Source organism: Dermatophagoides farinae, chromosome 7, assembly GCF_024713945.1.
Source record: "Dermatophagoides farinae isolate YC_2012a chromosome 7, ASM2471394v1, whole genome shotgun sequence".
Taxonomy (NCBI): domain Eukaryota; kingdom Metazoa; phylum Arthropoda; class Arachnida; order Sarcoptiformes; family Pyroglyphidae; genus Dermatophagoides; species Dermatophagoides farinae.
Window position 1 is genome coordinate 4369384 of NC_134683.1, and position 20403 is coordinate 4389786.

The following is a 20403-nucleotide window of genomic DNA, read 5'->3' on the forward strand; positions in this document are numbered from 1 at the left end:
GAATCCTCGTATAACAAACATTTTTTCAAGAATAAAAAGAAAAGAATCAAGAATAAAATTTTTTTTTCAGGTAAATATAATTATTTAAATTGTTTAATCAATTTTGTTTACAATATTTTACATGCGAAAAAAAGATTTTTATATTTCTGTGTTTGAAATGTACAAATAAATTGGCCCATTTGGATGGAGAAAATTGTTAGACTTTTTTGTGTATGTGTGTGAAAGGTAAGTAATTAAAAAAAAAGAAAGAATTCCAATAGGTAACCAAGGATAAACAGGTAAATAAATGATTTGTTGTTGTTTGTTTTTGATAGGAATAGGAATAGGAAGAAAAAAAAGAAAAACATAAGATAATGTGGCTGATTATTTTCTTCGTCAATAATTTGAATATAATTTTGGCATCAAATGATCAGGATTTTATAGCAAACAAATAAACAAACGCAATGTTGGTGTGAATTGTTGTTAACCGGAATCATTATTGTTGGACCATTGCTTTCTATAATCTTTTCCTTTTATTATTCGATCCATGATGAAAATGATTATTTGGATTCAATTTTTGCATACGACGCCGTTCAATTATCATTTCATAAAGATGTTCAAGACCATCTTCAAGATCATCACCAGTGATTGAACAACATGATTGTATATGCCATAAATGTTTGCCATTCAAATCATTTAGGCCTAATGCTTGTGTTATTTCATCTGGATTTTTTGAATTTGGTAAATCATGTTTATTGGCAAATATTAATACCGGTACTTGTGCATTTTGTGGAAATTTTAATGTACGCATCAATTCAATACGTGCTTCCTCAAAACGATCATCATCAACCGAATCGACCATAAATATAATACCATCCGTACAACGTGTATATGGTATCCATAATGGTCGTAATTTATCTTGGCCACCAATATCCCATATTGTGAATGAAACACCCTGATGATGAAAATGAAAAGCAAACATCAATGATCAATCAATGTATTCAACAACAACAACAACGACAACAACAATAAAAAGCAAACCTTGGATTTTTTAAAATCAATACGAATCTTTTCACAATTGAAACCAATAGTTGGCAATGTATTAATGTATTGGCCAAATTTCAGACGATATAATGCCGTAGTTTTACCAGCTGAATCAAGGCCAACCATTGTTATGTGTAATGTTTGAAAAAATGGTAATGATTCAATCAATGATTGTAAACGTTTTGAAAATGTTGATCCCATTATTGTCATCAAGAGAGAAAAAAAAATGTACGTATGTGTATGTTTGTTATATCAACCAACATCTATTATTATATAACAAACAAACAACGTCGTGGTCATATATATATATAGATTTTATTATTATGTCAATGACGATGACATTAAAATTAAAAAAAAAAATTTTTAATCACAGAAAACAAACTATAAATCAAAAAATTGAATGATTGGCGGTGATGTGAAACAAAAACAAAAACACAGACTAATTATAATTTAGTGGTAATAAAAAAAAAATTCTTCAAGATTTAAAGGTATGTATGTATGTGTGTGTTTGTGTGTGTGCAAAGAAATGTAGACAAAAATTTATTTTTCATTCATTTGTTTGTTTTTTTTTGTTTATTACACACACACAGAATCAGAGATAGAAAAAAAATCATCAGGAATATTGATCGATTCCATTCGCGAATATTTAAAATTTGTTGTTGTTGTTGTTGTTGAATATAAACCGAAAGACTTGATATTCGATAAATTGATTTATATCGAATATAAGATGATGATGATGATATGATCTTAAGGTTTGTTTGTTTGTTTTGTTTTGTTTTGTTTGGTTGGTTGATTGATTGTATACAAATATTATTATTATTATTACATATTACATACACACAGACACACAAAAACATCAATAATAATAATAAAAAAACATCCAAAAAAGAAAAATAAAAAAAAAATTTCATTGAAACTCGCCCGTTTTTTTGTGGCTAATCCTGAAACATTATTCATATAGGACGTATCGAAATTTTTTTTTTTTTCATTCGAAATTTGATTCAATTGAAAAGAAAAATGATTTCTTTTTTTTTTAAAAAATGTTGATGATCAATAAATCATCCAAAAAAACCTAGAATCATCTTCTCATCGATAATTGGCAAATTTATTTTTTTTTCTCGTTTCAACATGTCCATCATTTATAATCACCATCCATCAAGCATCAGTGTTGACCATTTTTGGCAATATCGAAAAAGAAACTATTTATAAACGAAAAAAATGTTGAATTTATATTTGACTTTTACTTTTTTTTACCGTTCTTATTATCGATCATTGGTTACGGAAAAATCAACCAAATTTACCCGAAAAAAAAATGAATAAGGAAAAATTGTTTGATCGGTCGTCGACACAATTAGTGAACAAATGATGAATGAATGATGATTATGATGGACCAGATTGGAATTGTAATATGGAAACAATTTTGAATGATCATCATCATCCTCATCACCATCATTCAATAAATCCAAGAGGGAAAAAAACATCGACGGATATTTACATTTCACACACACACGTAAGTGTAAATAGAAATAGAAACATTCGAAACCGATAACAGCGGGTTTATGTGTGTGTGTGTTTTTTTTTATATTTATATAACACATACACTTTTACTTTTACTTTTTTTTTTTGATTTTTTGTCTATAACAATTATATCGTCCATTCATATTTCCATTAGAGATTATCGAATACGTCAACATTAAAGAATGTAAGTATCATCTATAATCAATATCCATCTTTTCATATGGTCATTTAACATGATGTCCAAGATAATAATGGTAATATCATAAGTTTGTTTGTTTTCTATATATTCATTTGATGATGAGAACGCGCGTTTTTAAAATTTATTTTTACCATCTATTAAATTTTATTTTACGTTTTTTTTTGTCTTACCATAAAAAAAACCTTCCACTAAATTTTTTTTTCTATCGTCATTCAAATGTATCTAGGTCAAAGGTTGTCTAGGTTCGATCATCGATCGTGATCGAACGATCATCGACCATTATCATCATCATCATCATTCGAATCGGCCGTCAACAATTCAAAATTCAAAGCATCAAGTTCACTGTACTCATAAAAAAAGAAGAAAATATTGTCATTCAAAATGTTCGATTTGATTGGATTCGATTGATTGAACAATTTGATTTCTCATCAAAATCATGTTTCCTCTCTCTATCTCTGCCTATCACTTTTTCACACACACACACACACACACCGATTTTAAATGAAGAAAATGATGATTCTAAATTTAGCCCAAAAACACACATAAAGCAATTGGGTTGATGATCAAAAATTCATCTCGTATTTATAATTTTTTTTTTGTTTTATTTCATTCATTTTATTAACATAACAAACAAGAGTTATGTCTAAAATTTTTTTTTCATCATCATTATCATCATCATGATCATATGAGTATCGAATTTGATTTATTGATCGATCGAAAAAAGCGAGAGAGAGACCGACAGGGAGAGAAAACAACCTCTCTCTCTTTATTGGGTTCCACTGGTCCATAAAAATACAAAAAACGAAAGCGAAATTTTTTTTTTTTTTTTTTTGAATAATTTCCCAATGATGAGACCAAGAGAGAGAGAGAGAGAGAGAGAAAAGATGGTCAACAACAACAACAACAACAACAAGACCAAAGAGAATGAAAAAGAGCCAAAAGAAATGGCTATTTTTGGCTTTTTTTCTGGATCAAACACTGTTGTTGTTGTTGGTTTATCTTGTTTTTTAGTTTTTTTTATATATAACTATTATTATAAAGTGAAAGTCAAACACCTGTTTGTTTGTTTGTTTATTTTGTTACGTTGACCTGGGAATGGTCAATAACAGTGTTTGTGTCTAGCCGATTATCGATCAATCAATCGATCGATTAATTCATATCGACATAATCATCATTCATTTATTTAGTCAGTTTCATATTGGATGGTGGTGGTAGTTTATAATCTAGGGCCTAGCAGTTTTTTTCTCACCTATCTCTCACCTACAATTTAACAATGTATGGTGTAAAACCTGGTCATCATACCAAACTAATCAAAAGTAGATTTGTCGTTGTCGTTGTTGTTTGTTGACCATTTGTTTTTCTCATTTTCTCAATGAAAAAAAAACAAATTTTTTTTCCTCGTGTAAAAACGAAAATTACATAGAGATTTTTTTCCAAACTTTTCTTGATTCACTGTGTGTGTGTAAGTGTCTTCTCTTATCTGTGTTCCATTTGATGACGACCCAAACGAAACGATCCAAAACGGTTAAATTTACCTGTGTGTGTGATGATGATGATAAAAACGACCAACCAATTTTAAATTGAATGGTCATATTGCAATTTGTCTCGTTTGTTGATTGATCATTTTTACAAATTACACTGTCTTGTTTGTTCTTGTGTGTGTGTGTTTGTGTGTTGTTCCATTGAAATGATACTGGAATGATGGCCATTGAAATTTATCATATTCGTCGTTGTCGACCAAATTTTTTATCAACAAATAATCAATCAATTTTATTCATAATTACATTATTATTATTATTTTTACATTCATTATTCGTTTCATCTTACAATGATAATAGTAAAAATAGTAGTGATGATGATGATGGCACCACCACCAGTGAAACAATAATATTACATCCGGCAAATTTTTCAAAAATCAAGATTAAATTCGATTTCGGTACGGATGCACAGAAATTTTTCAAAGATCAATCATCATCATCATCATATGTACCATTGAAGAATGGTAAGAATTTAATGATTTTATTCTGTTTTTTTTTGATTGAATTTTTTTTTCATTTTGCATATAGATAAAGCATTCGATGTAAATGTTGTAAATCCGATTATAAAGAATAAATTACAACGTTTACGTGAATTTCTATCACTTGAACAGCTTACATTTGATCCACATACATTGAATGGAACGGCACCATTGAATGATGAATTGGTACTGTTGGATACATTCAATATGCCCATTCATCTACCGGAATATAAATTGAATGTATCAATTGATACAATAAAAATATCCGGTATTAATCAATTCAATGTAGCCGATATTGCAGCCAATTCCAAATCGAAAAAAATCTCTGCATTACTTCGTATGCCAAACGTTCGTTTGACAATGTTCTATAAAGTAAATGGCATATCATTTAAATCGAAAAAAATGGAATCATATTCAGATAAAGGACGTTTAACATATACAATATATGGATGGCGTACAATATTTGCCGGTAAAATTGCCGCCATTCGTAATGATGATCATCTGGAGATTGCCGGTTTTGGTATGCGATCACATTATAATTATTATGATTCACAAATGGTAACATTCATTAATAATGGTGGTGAATATTCATCATCATCGTCTTCGTCTTCGTCGTCGCCGTCTTCATCTACAATCGATATAAGTAAATTGATTGCATCAAATTTAATGAAAAAAGTAATCAATGAAGTTGATGATAAATTCGAAACCATTATGATTGATCATTTGGGCATACATGAAACCGGTACATGGAATCTTAGACCAATGTTAGATAGTTTTACTCTGTCGGATGATGAACAACAACAACAACAACAGTCGCCATCATCATCATCATCAAAAGAAGAAGAAGAAGATGATGATGGACAATTATGGATGATGGAATCACGTATGAATCATGAATCAATATCAGGTCGTGCTGGTCGACGACGAAATAAACGTCAAGTTCCATGTGAACCGGGTGAAGAATTGGATGAATATGTGGACAGTTTGTTTCGTTTCTTAAAACGTTTAGTTCGTGTTATGGAACCATTTGCGGTAAGTGAATTATTTGTTTCATTTGTGTATTATTTATGTACTGATAATTTTCTACTTCATACAGCTACCGAATGCAACTATCGAATTAGAGGAATATAATTTACAAATCTTTTTACATAGCGGTGGTGTAACACGTGCCTATACGTTTGAACGTAAAAAACCAGCATGGGTTCTTTGCCAGAATGATACAATTTCACTTGGTTTAACCGTTGGTATTGAAGATGCACGTATACATTATAAATATCGTGTCATACAAGATTGGCGTCTATTATTCGATGGTGATCTTGAAGCACAATTAAAAAAAGCTAAAGCACAGGTACAGATTACACAGTTATCGCCACCAGAAAGTGAAGATGATGAATTCGATGTACAGGATGGTGGTAGTGATGAAGAAGAAGAACCACAAGTACAACAACGTGTTGATAAGCTAAAAGTATGGAAACCAGGTCAAATTACTGTATTGATTCGTGGCCTAGGTAATTTTAGTTCAGCATTAAGTATGTTGATCAATCAAATGCTTTCCGATACAAGTATGTTTGATCCAATTATTCGTATGATTGAAACCGATGGTGTTGTATTGGCCAATGAAATGTTACGAAATGTATCGATTCCTATATTTAGTATCATCTAAATATTTTAGATACCATGATAGAATATTCAAGCAAAAAAAAAATTTTTTTTTTTAATTTAGTTTATTGTAGTGCCATTAATCAGCAATTATTTTAAAGATTTAAAATTTCTCACACACACACACACACACATACACACAAACACACAGAAATCAAAATTTTTCTGTAAATAGAAATTGTAAATAGGTCAAAAATGAAAAAAATTAAACGCACATTTGCATACACAAACTATTCGTGTCGTCGTTTTAAAAAAAATTCAAAATTATTTTAATCATGTTTTCATATAAATAAATAAATTTTCATTCAACTATTTCATTCATCATTTATATTCATCATCATCGTCGTAATTTTCATACACACACACACACAGACACGTGTTTTTGGAATGTTTTCATTCATTCATTTTTTTTATACAGATCCAAATTGATTTAAAGAAATAAATTAGAAAAAGGAAAGAAAGGGGTTAGAATGAAGAAATAAATTAATTTGATGATGATGATGAATGAATGGTAAATGGTGAGTAGTAATTTTGTCTGTTTTGTTTATCTGTTCATTTGTTTTTTTGTTTTTTGTTTTGTTTTGTTTTTTTTGGTTAGGTCAGTAAGATTTTTTTTTGTTCTTCTTTAAAAATTAACCGCTTGTAATGCCTGATGATGATGTCCAGTTGGTTTTGGTGCATTCGGTCCTTGAAATGTACTCGTTACACGATTAATAATATCATTAACAGCTTTTTGTAGATCAGTAACACGTTGTTGTAGATTTTGCATCATACCAGATTGGCCAGGTCTTCCACCACCAGATGAACCAGATGATTGTGATGGTTGTGCAACAGAAAATTGATTCTGTATACGGCTTATATTGACACGAATTCTATGTACGGAATTATACATTTGTCTCAACATTGTTGATGAAAAATAACGGCGACGAGTTTGTAATTCATTTATGGTGCTCTACATTTTTTTTTCATATCAATCCAATTAGATTTTCATCAATCACACAAACATTGATGTAAACAAACTTACCAACAAACGTTTTTCCAAATTTTCCAATTGTATTGTCAACGATGCTTGTTGAGCATTTGTTTCAGTTTGTCGTGGATAAATATCTAATTCACGATTAGCTGCACTATAGCTTTGTACATCGTCCACAGCGACGGCTGTTTCACCACCATCATCTTCACTTTTTTCTTCTTTTATCGGTAATAATGATGATTCATCAAACAATTGTCGTACTTGTGCATCTAAATCATATAATAATTTATTTGCATTATCCACCGGTATACGTATAGCTGCCGATGATGCATCTTGATCATTTTTATCATCATTTTTACCAGCTAATTTTTCATCTGGTATAATTTCTGCTGCTGCTGCTGCTGCTGCTGGTTGCTGTTGTTGTTTTGGTTGCGACTGGTCTTCTGGTGTTGAAGATGGTGCAGCATAAACTAATAGCAAAAAAAAAAAAAATCAATGAAAATTTTCATCAATTCAAATTATTCATCAACTTACCATGGCTGTTTATAGCAACCAACAACAGTAAATAACAAGAAATGTTGATCAAGAATTTCATTGTCGACACACACACACACACACACCAAAGAAAATTTATTTGGAATTCAAAAATCAGAACAACAACAATAATAACAACAACAACAAAAAAAATTGACGAAATCAAAAACCATCAAAAAAGTTTAGTTTCTTTGCTTTTTATATGCTGTGTATGGTGGTGGACCCTTCTTGACCGTTATTCCAATTTTTTTGTTGTTGTCCACAAGTTGTTTGCCAGGTTTTCTTTCTTTCTTTTTTTTACATTCTCAGTTATCTTTATTCACAAATCATATCATTGTAGGTCGACCATATTCGGGTTGACCATGACCGCGACGACCTTTTTTCTTATCTTTCTTGTTTTTTTTTCTTTTCTCTTTATCTCTCTCTTTCTCTTTCTCTCTCTAACCAATGTTCTTGTGTTATCATCAAACATTATGCTAATCTTTCGGGTTCGGGTCATCCGCTTTTTTTTCATTTTGATTTTTTGATTCTAAATAATTTATTATTATCATTTAAAAAACAACAACAACAACAACACGAACAAATTGAAAACTAGAATTCAAACAACCAACATCTCATCATCATCATCATGATCAAAGATTTCGGGGTCATACACACATATTGAACAGATTTTTGTTGTTTATTTTTTTAGTTCATTTGATCGACATACATTCACCGTGATGTTGGCTTTCCACTATATTTTCAAGGTTTTTTTTATATCAACTGACCGATCAAAGTGACCGATCCTTCTCTCTCTCTCTCTCTCTCTCTCTCTGAATATCCGCATCATTATATATGAGTCAATCACACCATGACGAACTTCCTTGATGTGGAGATTTTTCATTTTTCTTACCAATGAAAAAAAAGGTGCTTGGTACACGAATATACACATTATCAATATTCATATGAAAAAAAAACAAAAAAAAAATGAATAAAGAATTCAATCAAATCATCACCGATGATGATGGTGATAATTTTCCTGTTCCCATTTTTTTTCCTAAAATTTCTTATCTTGATTTCTTTTTAGGATTTTTCTAGTTGTTGTTGTTGTTTTTTTTCGATAACATTACCTGCTGCTGCTGCTGTTGCTGCCGTATGAGCATGACCTGTTGAATGTATTTTTTTTTCTCCCCTCGGTTATACCATAAAAAATTGGTAAGGTATGACCTAATTTTTGTTGCTTTATATCGAAATCCTAGATCAAAATTTAAAAAAAAAATCTCCAGAGATATGAATGAATTGAAAAGAACAGAACAGGTCCATCATCATCATCATCATCAATCAATCAATCAATCAATCGGATGAAAAAACTAGTTCAATTTAGTTTCACAATTTTGGATCTTTTTATTAATCAATTTAAAATCAAATTCTTTTAAATCTTTTCTTTATCGTTTTGAAATAAATAAAATATAAATCGATAGAGATGATCGATCGAAATGTTTCGCTTAGCTTTTCTGCTGTTTTTGTTGTAATTGAAAAGCCGTCATCTGTATGATCGTATTCAATGTTTTAATTGGATTAATTGGATTCGATTTTGCTTGTGCCATTATTTTTGTTGATGATGCTAATGATGGTTGTTGTTGTTGTCCATTATTATCAGCAATAATTTTACCACCAACATCGTTGCTACCATCAAGACTTGCATTTAATCGTATGACAATATCATTAATTTTTCTCGATGTCGAATAAAGACGTTGCTCAATTTCTTGTATTATTTCTTTATTCATTTGCATTTGTTGTACGGTAAATTCTGGTGCCGGTGCCGATTGATTCATCGATTGTATGATTGGTCTTGGCAATAGCGGCACCTGTGTGGCCACATTGTCCACTGATATTAATTGTGTATGCATACGTGATACATTGGTACGAATTCGACGTACAGTATATTGCATTTGTCTGATCATTGCACCCAATACATAACGTCGTCGTTGTTGTAGATCATGAAATGTTGACTTTGGATGGAAAAAAAACAAATTACAATCGGTCATATGAAACATCATTTATGAAACTTACCTGAAGTTTTTTATCCAAATCATTTAGATTCGTCAATAATTGATTAACATTTTCTTTATCATTCGATTTCGTTGATGATGAAATTGCCGATGAAGATGATGATATTGGTGTATTATCTTTATAACGAACATGTTGGGCAGCATTTTTGGCCATTATCATTATTTTTTCGGATAAATTTTCTTGTCCTTGTTTATTCTGCGCAACAATTAATTGATCTAAAAGCTGATCCAAATCGGTCAACATTTGGCTAGCATCATTAAATTGTTCCATATAATCTATATCATCTACAATCATTGATGGTGATGGTCGTTTGTTGGTGATGGAATCCAATTCCAATGCCTGAATCATGTGAATTATCATCATTATAATGATAAATGTTGTTGTTGGTGAATGCATTGTTGGTGTATTTTGCAGAATGATCAGAAAGATTTACAATCGAAAAGCAGCAACCGAAAATGAAGGAAAATAAAATTTGATGATCGAATCGAACATAGACGATCGACGATGATGATCAATTGAACGTGATGAATTTTTTGTTTCTTGACTTACCATTCGAGTGAAAAAAAACCCGATCAATCAAGTTGTTCGAATTTTTTTTCATCACAAAATTCGAAAAAAAACATAACCCTATCGAAGGGGTTTTTCGATTTGTGTGTGTTCATGTCGATCAAACGAAGAAAAACCTGTTTTTATTGATTATCTATTACAAGGATGACCCCCGTTATTTACGCGTACTCTTTCAAAATGCTATTGACCTTTTTGATTGATCCGAATCAATCAATCAATCAATCAAAAAAAACAACAACAAAATGAATATTTTTTTTCATTCATAAAATATATTATTATTATTATCATCAATGATTAGATATTTGAAATTTTTTTTTATTTTGTTTTGTTTTGTTGATAAATGAGGAAATTCTTTATCAAATTGAATTAATTAATGATGATGATGATTGGTGATTGGGTGAATGATGATCATCCATTGTTCTGGTTTCATTTTTTTTGAACCATAAAAAATGTGTTGTTTTTTTGGTGAAAGAACAGAAAAAAAAATGAAAACATCGACTTTAAATCAATTTGTGAGATATGAGGACGATTCATGCATGACATGACGCTGACGATGATGATGATGATGATGATGAATCGAACGAATAAACAAAAAATAAAACGAAAACAGTGAAAGAAAAAAAAATTCAAAAAAAAGAATGATGCTAAAAGATATCGATTGATTGAATGAGATATGATTTGTTTTTCTTCTTCTTCGAATAAAATGTTTTTATTTTTTTTTTTTTTTTTTGTTTGATTTACAAATTCAGTTTGAATATCATCATCATCATCATCATCGAGTGAAGAAATTCAAAGAATCAAAGTATATATTGGTTATCAGAAATTTATTATTGTTTGGTGATCATAATGTTGTTGTTGTTGTTGTTAAAGAACATTGAACATTTTTAATAATAATAATAATGATGACAAGCTTTTGTTTCGTGTATATATATATATATTCAACGCCAGAAAAAATTAAAACAAGAAAAAAAAAGAAATTCGGATTACAATTCAAATTAATTTATGCGTATTTTGTTTCATCAATCAAAATAATAAATGTGTGTTGTTTATATTGGTTGTGATGATTATATTGACTGAATGTTTTCATCAGAAAAAAAAACTGTGGAAATATATTAGAATCATACAATGATGTTATTATACTAATGGAAAAAACAAAATTCGATTGTGATTGTGTGTGTGTGCATGTATGTTTGTTTTGGATCATTTGGATCCATTGATATCAGATTCAAAACGATAAAAATCAAATCGAAATACAAAATAGATATAGATAGAAAACATGCAAATTTAGAGAGAAGATATTATTGTGAATGGTATATAGGATTGACAATATAACTGATTGGAACTGATTGATCAATCAATCGATTTGATGAAAAAAAAATTTTTTTTTTTTTATTATAAATGGACCATTTGTTTTCAATTGATAAAAATATAAACAGTACACACACACACACACACAGACAAACAACGAAACAAACAAACAAACAAAAAACATCTAACATTTGTGATGGATACCTTCTATCATAAAGAAAAAAAAATTTTTTGAACTTTTTGTTTGTTTATCGATTGATTGATTGATTGATCTCGAAAAAAATTTTCATTATCATGTTATTGTTGTATTATATGTTTTCTAAATCATTCTCATTAATTATGAATCAATAATTTCTAATAATAATTTCATATATATGGTGAATAATGATAACATACAAACACACACACACACACACACATACATTAACAAACGATGATGATGATGATGATGATAATGACCAAAAAAAAAGAAATAGAAAACGGAACCAAAAAAAAAAAAAATCATAACAAAACAGAATGTTTGTGTATAAACAGAGCATTTCAAAAGGAGATGTTGATATTAGTAATGATTATGAATGGTAATTTTGATGGCTAAATTTGATTCTTAATGATTAATAATAATCCAATCATTGTTCTATGGTTTTTTTTAAATGATAACATTTTCTTCAAGTTTTATCCTTTTATTTGTTTCATCATCATCATCATTTTTGACGGTTAAATCTCTTTTAATACCGGTAGTAGATGTCAATGTTGTTGTTGCTGTTGTTAATGCTGATGATAATGATGATGGTGTTGATGTAGATGAGGTAACAACAACAAAAACTGGCATAGGTTTTTTATCATCCAACGACTGTGATGATAATTCTGTTGATGATCCTACCACTGTATCATTATTCTGTTGTACAGCTAAAGCAGCACTTGTTAATAAATCAATTGCTGATCTTGAAACAGATGTCGCTGTTGCTGATGTTGTTGTTACCGTAGGTTTTTGTTCCATTTGAATTGTTGTGGCCGTCGCCGTCGTTGTTGATGATGGCGTTAGTGATAATGGATGTAATTGTGAATTTGAGATAGAATTGTTGTTGCTATTATTGACATTGGCCGTAATCAATGCTGTTGTTGGTTTTATTATATTCATCATACCAGCCGTTGTTGATGTTGTCGACAATGATGATAGTGATGATGATGTATTAAATGATGATAATGATTGTGGTTGACAAATAACAACACGTGATAAATTCAATTGTTCTGTTGTTAAAGGTAGATTATTATTTGTATTATTTGATGGAGCTTGAACAATAACCGTAGGTTGCTGTATAATTTTAGGCGTTGTAGAAGGCGATGGTTGTTGATTTGGTTGTTGCTGCTGTTGCTGTTGTAAGGTATGAATTTCAAATTTATTCTGTAAATTTGTTAATGCAATAGCAGCAGCTGTTGCTGCTGCATTAGCCGATGATGATGATGATGCTATTGTTGCGGGTTGTTGTTGAACAACTGTAAAAGTAGTCGTCGCTGGTGTTGATGTTATGGATGATGATGTTGTTGACAATGATGATGATGATGATGATGACAATGATGAAAATGATGATCGATCCAATATAACCTTGGTACCATTAGCTAATGTCAATTGTTGTTGATGAGGATTCAAAGGAAATGTTTCATTATTATTATTGGTCATCGTCGTTACCATTGTCGATGGTGGTAGTAGTTGTTGTTGTTGCTGCTGTTGCTGACTGATTACTTGTTCATTATTGATATTTTCTTCTTGGAAAAAATAAAACAAAACCATTGAAATAAATCGATCAATTGATTTAAAAAAAGCTTACCTGATATTGAACCAGGACTACCAGGTGCTGAACGACTTGAATAAATTTTATTATTATTATTATTATTATTGATAATCAAAAAATTATCCGCATTAGGTATCGTTAGATAAGCCGGCGTTACAATTGATCCAACATTAAATCCAGTAGAAATGATTTCACTTTCAATATTTTCCTGATGTGTTGGTGATGGACTTGGTTCACGTGATAATGAATCTGGTGTTACAAGACCGGATACATAATGGCCACCACCGCCTTGATGTGATGGTGATGTTGGTGCCGATCGTGATGGATGATTACCACGTCCAGATGATTGTCCGGAAGGTTGATCACCAATACCACTATTTGGTCGTTGTCGTCGACGTTTAAATGCCTGTTCAATCAATTTATTTTCCGATGATGGATCAATACGCCAAAATGAACCTTTACCCGGTTCGGATTGTGATCGTGGTACTTTTAAAAAATATCGATTCAATGATAGATTATGTCGAATGGAATTCTATTTTTTAAGAAATCAAACAATTAATTAATTTCACAGAAAAAAAACATTCAAATTCAAATCAATAAAAAAACAACACTAACCTGCCAGCCCTTTTCCGCTGTACGATAATATGGATAGTTTTTCGTTATAAACGTATAAATTCCACTCAAAGTTAATTGTTTATCCGGTGCCGATGCTATTGCTTGTACAATTAATTGTGCATATGAATATGGTGGTTTACCATCATCATCTGCACCGCCACTACCACTATTACTACCAATTTCAATTGAATAATGTGGTGGTGATTGTGATGGTGTATGTATAGTAGTTTGATGTTTATCATTTGCATTATTCTGCAATGATGTCGATTTCGACGACGTTAATGTTGTTGTGCCAGTAGTAGTCAATAAAGCTTGACCATTTTGTGTTTTAATGAAATTCGATCCATTCGTATGATGATTAATAATGATACTTTGATGTGCTGAATTATTCGATATACTTGCAATAATTGGTGTACCATGTTGTTGAGCATATTGCTGCTGCTGCTGTTGTTGTTGTTGTAATGATGGTGTTATTTGAAATACTTTAATATTCTTGATTTGTGGTTGTTGTTGTTGTGATTCATTACTATTATTATTATTATTATTACTAATAATCAATTCTTGATTACTATTATTATTCGATGATTCTTCTTTACAAGACATTGCTGCTGCAGCAGCATATGCAACCATTTTATGAAATTCTTCCGGTTTATGTATTTGATTTTGATTATTATTATTATTAGTGGATGATGATGTTAAATGATGATTCGAATTATTATTACCAAATCGAAATCGAACCGAATTTGAACGTGGACTTGCTGGACATGAATTTGCAGCACTAAAAAGACAAAATTTATCAGCAAAAAAAAAAAAAACAAAACAAAAATGTTCTTATACTTACCTAATTGTACCGGTTGGTGATGGTATTGGACTAACAAAATCTGAATTATTCGACGTGTTTGTTGCTATCTCGGGAATGTTTACTTTCAATGGACTAAAATATTTTGACGATTGATTACCATTACTATTATTGATTACATCATTCATACGATTCGATGCCATCAACATCATTGATTTATTTTGATTTAAATCATCTGATGATGATAAGCCATCTTTATCCATCGGATAATGATGATGTTTGCTTTCAATTAATGATTGAAATTCTAGCCGTATATTGGTCGATGGAAATCGAAAAACACATCTGTTTATCAATAATAAAAATAAAAATAAAAACATTAATATTTAAAAAAAGGGTAAAAAAACAAATGACATCATCATCATTTAACGGATTTATTGATCACCCAACTATCAATCAATTTCAATAAACAACAACGCAACAAGCTAAAACTAGTTGTTACAAGTTGCAACTTGAAACTTTTTGTTTTCTCATTTTGATAATTTGTAACAACAAGCAGCAATAGCGGGATGATTGATGTTGATAACACAAACATTACAGACAATGATGACGTACATTTGTATCATGATCATCATCATGATGATAAATTTCAAACGAAAAAAAAATAAAAAAAAATCAATACATACGTTGGAGGTAGTTTATATGGTGGTGAACCACGTCGTTGAAACACACCATCAATGAATACACCATTTTTACCTTTACAGGTAAGAAAAAAATTTGATGACGGTGGTTCAAAATGAATTTCCAGATGTCTACGACTTATAAAATTCGAATGTCCCATATTTACATCGACTTTTCCACGTGAACTATCTCTGCCGATTATTGTACGATTACCACGAATTAGATATTCAAAACCACGTGCTTCTAATTTTGCCATTGGTATTTGTCTCGGTTGTTGTTGTTGGTGGTGTTGTTGTTGTTGTCCATTATTATTATTTTTCAGTAATAATTTTTGACCACTTACTAAATTATCATTTTTCATTATTAATGGCCAATTTGCTGATGGCTGTATTGATGATGGTGATGCCGGTGCTGAACGTAATGATAATAAAACATGTGCATCATATGCATCTGATGCTGATATATTTGTTGCTAGATGATTATTATTACCACTACCACTATTATTATTATTATTTATTGATGAAGGTGATGATGAACGATCATTATTATTATTATGGCGATTATCATTGGCTATTTCATATTTAATTGATGATGATTGAGATGATGAATTATTTGTTGTTGTTGTTGTTGTTGCTGCTACTGTTGCTGTTTCGGCCATTGTTTTTATTGCCGATATTGTCAAATTATCTGTAGAATCAATAGGTTGTTGTTTGCTGCTGTTGTTTTTGTTGATCAGAATTATTTGTCAAAATTGCAATTGGCATTCTTTTTCATTTTGATTTTCAATACACAACACACATCATTTTCATTTTGTTTTGTTTGATTTTTGAAAAGAATCTTTAATCAATTCTAAAATTAAGAGAAAAAAAAATGAGAAAAAAACAGAAAAATTTTAATTTTTTTGCGTAGAAAAAAAAAGAAAATCAACAAAATCATCATCAGCATCATAACGACACGACGACGACGACGACGATGGAAAATAAACTTGAAAAAAAAAATTTGCTAGTGGCGCCTTATGTTTTGTTGTTTATTACATACACACCACAACACATACAAAACATACACACACAAAAACAAGACAAATTTGAATCTTTTTTTGTTGTTGTTGTTGTTGGTGGCTGCAGCAAAAAAAAAAAAAAAAATATCGTCATCACCATCATCACATGAACATCAATACAAACAAACACACAAACATAATCATCATATGAAAAGAAAATTTTGTTTTGCTATACATCTATACATGTGTTATATATATGAGTATAGTACATACTAAAAAAAATACATTGAAGAATCTGATAATGATAAAAAATTCTTTAAATTTTCTAAAATATCAACGAAAAAAAAATTCATTAAAAAAATCAAAAGAAACACAAAATAGCAAGCGAAAAAAAACGTGGATTCAATTTATTTAAATCCTAATCCTAATAACTAAAAATACAAAAAAAACACACCACACACACACAAACACACGCAAACAAAACATAAATATCATCATCATCATTATAAACATGAGATCATAACATCAACACCACCACCACCAGCACCACACCGCCATAATCACAATCTCAACAACAACAACAACAAAAAAATTTATTATCATTGGATTGGAGACGAATGGATGGCATTGAACATCAACATCAACATCATCGACGACAACAACAACAACTATGTTGATGATGGCAGCAACATTTCTTCTCTCTCTCTCTCTCTTTTTTACACACTATAAAAAAGATCTCATTTTTTTTTCTTGAATTCAATCAAAATCAACCAAACACACAGAGAGAAAAAAAATTGCAAACAACCCAAAAAGAAAAAAAAAATCCAACGACACATAACACACACCAAAAAAAAAAACATTAACCACTTCACACCATTCGTCGTTTGTTAATGATGATGTTGATGATGATGATTATGAATTCTCAAATCGTTTCCACATACCGGATGAATTCTTGAATTACTGGTCTTTAAATTATCATTAAAAACCTGTATATCAATCAATCAAACATTAATATACACAGAAAAACACGCGTACAAAGTATGGATTTTTTCCCATTTTTTTTTTTGGTTCGAGAAAACAAAATTTTTTTTTAAAAATTTCAAAGAATTGGATGTGAAAACAAAAATTTCGAATGAATGATGAGATAGGGGTGTTGTCAACAAAACAAAAAAATATGAAGGACACAACAACCACCACAAAACACACACACACACGAATTGATTATTTATTCACATTCAAAAAAAAAACCAGAATTAAATAAATGATGAAATTCGACGACTCAAACAACTAAACATCAACAACATCATCAACAACAACAACCATCAACCATCAACCAACCAACAACAAAAACACTTTTTTTTCTTCTTCTTCGTAGTCGTCGTCGTCGTCGCCGTTGTTGTTATTGTTTGGTTTTGGATCTGGTGTTTACTTTTTTTTTCTTTCTTTTTTCTTCTTCTTTCGCTTTTCATCGATGAGATCGAGACATCAAACAACACACACACACACAATCTCACACGCTATAAACACACACACACACAGACACTTTTGAAATGTTATCGTTGAAATTTTTTTTTTTTTAGAAGTTAGAAGCACAGCAGTAAACTCATATATAAACAACATTGTTGTTGATTTGTTTTTGTTGTTGTTATTGGCCAAAAAAAAAAAAAAAATGATAAAAACGCCGCCATCATAATAATAAAAGAATATATATATGATATAAAATTGTGGTTGTAAGCTAGTAGTAGTAGTAGTAGTGGTAGTAGTAGCATTGGTATTTTAAAAAAAATAAATAATGATGGGTGTATGGTGATAAAATATTTATGTAATAGTAGTAGTATTGTAAATAAATATACATACATTGCAATATGAATAACCACTACTTTTTTATATATATTTTTATGAATAATAAAAAAAAAACACATATCAACAACAATAATAATAACAACAACAACAACGATGATGATGAGATACAATGTGTTTTCGAAAAAAAAAAAAAAATAAAATGATGATGATTATCACCCAATGAACTAATTTTTTTCATTAAAAAACCAAAATGTAATAATGAAAATAGAAAATATTTTGCGGGCGGGGGTTCTGTGCATATGTTTTTGTATGAATGAAAAACAATAATTCGTTCCCTTTTTATTCTGGTTACTAGAAAATGTTTCAAAAAATATAGAAAAAAATGGTTTCCATGGAAATGATTCCGTTTCCGAACGTAATAGTACCAGAGGTAGTAAAAGAGAAAAAAAACATTCCGGTCAAATTATAATCATTCAAAAAAAAACCAGAAGGCCAAAAAAAAAGATACAGAGGATTGCGTTCCCACTACAACAAAAAAAAAACAAAACATATACCTATTATCATCATTTGGTATGTTGTTACACACACACACATAGGTATGTTTGTGTACATGTCCTCTGTGATTCAAATATAAATCAATAGACAGCAACGAAAACTACAATAATAATAACAACAACAACAACAACGGTTTTTTTTCATATTGGCGCGCCAGTTATTATTACAACATGAATTTCATATTTTTGTTGTTTCATTTTATTATTATCGAATTGATATAATCTAAATCTAAATGTAAACTTACCACCATTAAATTATTAGACCGATTACAATGATGATGATGATGAACGTTTGGAAATAATAAAGTTTTAAATACACACACACAAACACTATGACGATGATGGTAATGGTTTGTTTATCATTTAAATTGATTAACAACAAGAAAAAATGGCTATTTGGCTAGCTGGATGATGATAGATTATTGTTAAATTAAAATAATCAATCAAAATTAAAAACAAAAATCACGAAAAACTCAAGTGCTGAAAACAAAAACAAAAGTGCAAAAACAAAACACAAGCTTTCGAAAGAATCTTTTTTTTTCGATCACCAAAATCAATCAAAATGGTGAGCCAACAAAACAAAAACGATGATAAAATTCACTGGACAAAAATTCTCAAGAATAAAATTCAAATGTTTTGAATGATCATGATTTGTTTTGGATTCGCGATTCAATTATTGATGATGATCATCAGTCTATTAGTGTGTGTGTGTGTGTCTTGGATGATGGTGTGCTTTTTTTTCGTTGTTGTTGTTGTTGCCGTTTCTCTGAATATATACCACAATCACTGTTGGTGTGTTATTTGTGTGTGTGTGGCGTGCAATGCAATTTTTAATGTGAAAAGAAGCAAAAAAAAACAAAACAAAACAAAACACAAGTAGGTCGATGGTGTAAGTTTTTTTGCTTTCAGTTGTTGTTGTTGTTGTTGATATTCGTCAGTGGTAGTGGTTGTTGTTATATTGTTGATGATGATATTGATTCGATTCGATTTTCGATTTGATGACGATAGATGGATCCGTTTCAAGAATGAATTTATTCTTTTCATTTATTCGTTTCGAATAATGTTTTTTTTTTTTTTTTTTGTTGTTTATTCGTTTCGGTTATGTGCTGCTGCGTTTTTACAAAATTCAGATTTTTTTGTTGTTGTTGTTGTTGATGTTATTTGGACAAGAGGAGAGAATACAAAAACAGCATGGCATGTATAATAAACGGTTTTGGTCACAAATAATATTTAATTTTTTTACGTTTTGTAGTAGACGTATGTGAATATATGAGAGGAGAGTATTCAGACTTATTAGAATTGATGCATTGTGACCAA

General features: G+C 30.1%; 5 protein-coding genes across 19 annotated transcripts; 1 reads left to right on the top strand and 4 right to left on the bottom strand.

Annotated features, from left to right (window-relative positions):
- Positions 1–58: 58 nt before the first annotated feature.
- Positions 59–1884, bottom strand: LOC124496599 (ADP-ribosylation factor-like protein 4A). Its single transcript, XM_047060139.2, has 2 exons — positions 1021–1884; positions 59–934 (listed from the first exon to the last, which is right to left on the bottom strand). The coding sequence occupies exons 1-2, from the start codon at positions 1231–1233 to the stop codon at positions 497–499; spliced, it is 651 nt and encodes a 216-aa protein (XP_046916095.1). The 5' UTR covers positions 1234–1884; the 3' UTR covers positions 59–496.
- LOC124496756 (uncharacterized) lies at positions 1103–6733 on the top strand. Of its 4 annotated transcripts, XM_075733004.1 has the most exons (6): positions 2016–2533; positions 2696–2795; positions 2967–3318; positions 4579–4742; positions 4807–5789; positions 5854–6733. In XM_075733004.1, exons 5-6 carry the CDS (start codon positions 4965–4967, stop codon positions 6418–6420), a joined length of 1392 nt encoding a protein of 463 aa, XP_075589119.1. In that variant the 5' UTR covers positions 2016–2533; positions 2696–2795; positions 2967–3318; positions 4579–4742; positions 4807–4964; the 3' UTR covers positions 6421–6733. The 4 variants fall into 4 exon arrangements, with proteins under 4 accessions (XP_075589120.1, XP_075589119.1, XP_075589121.1 ...); XM_075733005.1 differs by lacking the exons at positions 2016–2533; positions 2696–2795 and adding an exon at positions 1103–1251; XM_075733006.1 differs by lacking the exon at positions 2016–2533 and having other exon boundaries at positions 2641–2725.
- On the bottom strand, positions 6662–8283 carry LOC124496598 (uncharacterized). The gene is made up of 3 exons (XM_047060138.2): positions 7924–8283; positions 7441–7859; positions 6662–7368 (listed from the first exon to the last, which is right to left on the bottom strand). The coding sequence occupies exons 1-3, from the start codon at positions 7982–7984 to the stop codon at positions 7042–7044; spliced, it is 807 nt and encodes a 268-aa protein (XP_046916094.2). The 5' UTR covers positions 7985–8283; the 3' UTR covers positions 6662–7041.
- A 1011-nt stretch (positions 8284–9294) lies between these two features.
- Positions 9295–10798, bottom strand: LOC124496595 (uncharacterized). The gene is made up of 2 exons (XM_047060134.2): positions 9976–10798; positions 9295–9914 (listed from the first exon to the last, which is right to left on the bottom strand). The coding sequence occupies exons 1-2, from the start codon at positions 10369–10371 to the stop codon at positions 9408–9410; spliced, it is 903 nt and encodes a 300-aa protein (XP_046916090.2). The 5' UTR covers positions 10372–10798; the 3' UTR covers positions 9295–9407.
- Positions 10799–11219: 421 nt separating this feature from the next.
- Positions 11220–20274, bottom strand: LOC124496580 (uncharacterized). 12 transcript variants are annotated; one of them, XM_075732990.1, is made up of 7 exons: positions 17184–17413; positions 16926–16966; positions 15738–16581; positions 15097–15396; positions 14256–15033; positions 13677–14172; positions 11220–13614 (listed from the first exon to the last, which is right to left on the bottom strand). In XM_075732990.1, the coding sequence occupies exons 3-7, from the start codon at positions 16388–16390 to the stop codon at positions 12497–12499; spliced, it is 3345 nt and encodes a 1114-aa protein (XP_075589105.1). In that variant the 5' UTR covers positions 16391–16581; positions 16926–16966; positions 17184–17413; the 3' UTR covers positions 11220–12496. The 12 variants fall into 12 exon arrangements, with proteins under 12 accessions (XP_075589105.1, XP_046916072.2, XP_046916071.2 ...); XM_047060116.2 differs by lacking the exons at positions 16926–16966; positions 17184–17413 and adding an exon at positions 19332–20274 and having other exon boundaries at positions 11220–13611; XM_047060115.2 differs by lacking the exons at positions 16926–16966; positions 17184–17413 and adding an exon at positions 19332–20274.
- Positions 20275–20403: the final 129 nt, after the last annotated feature.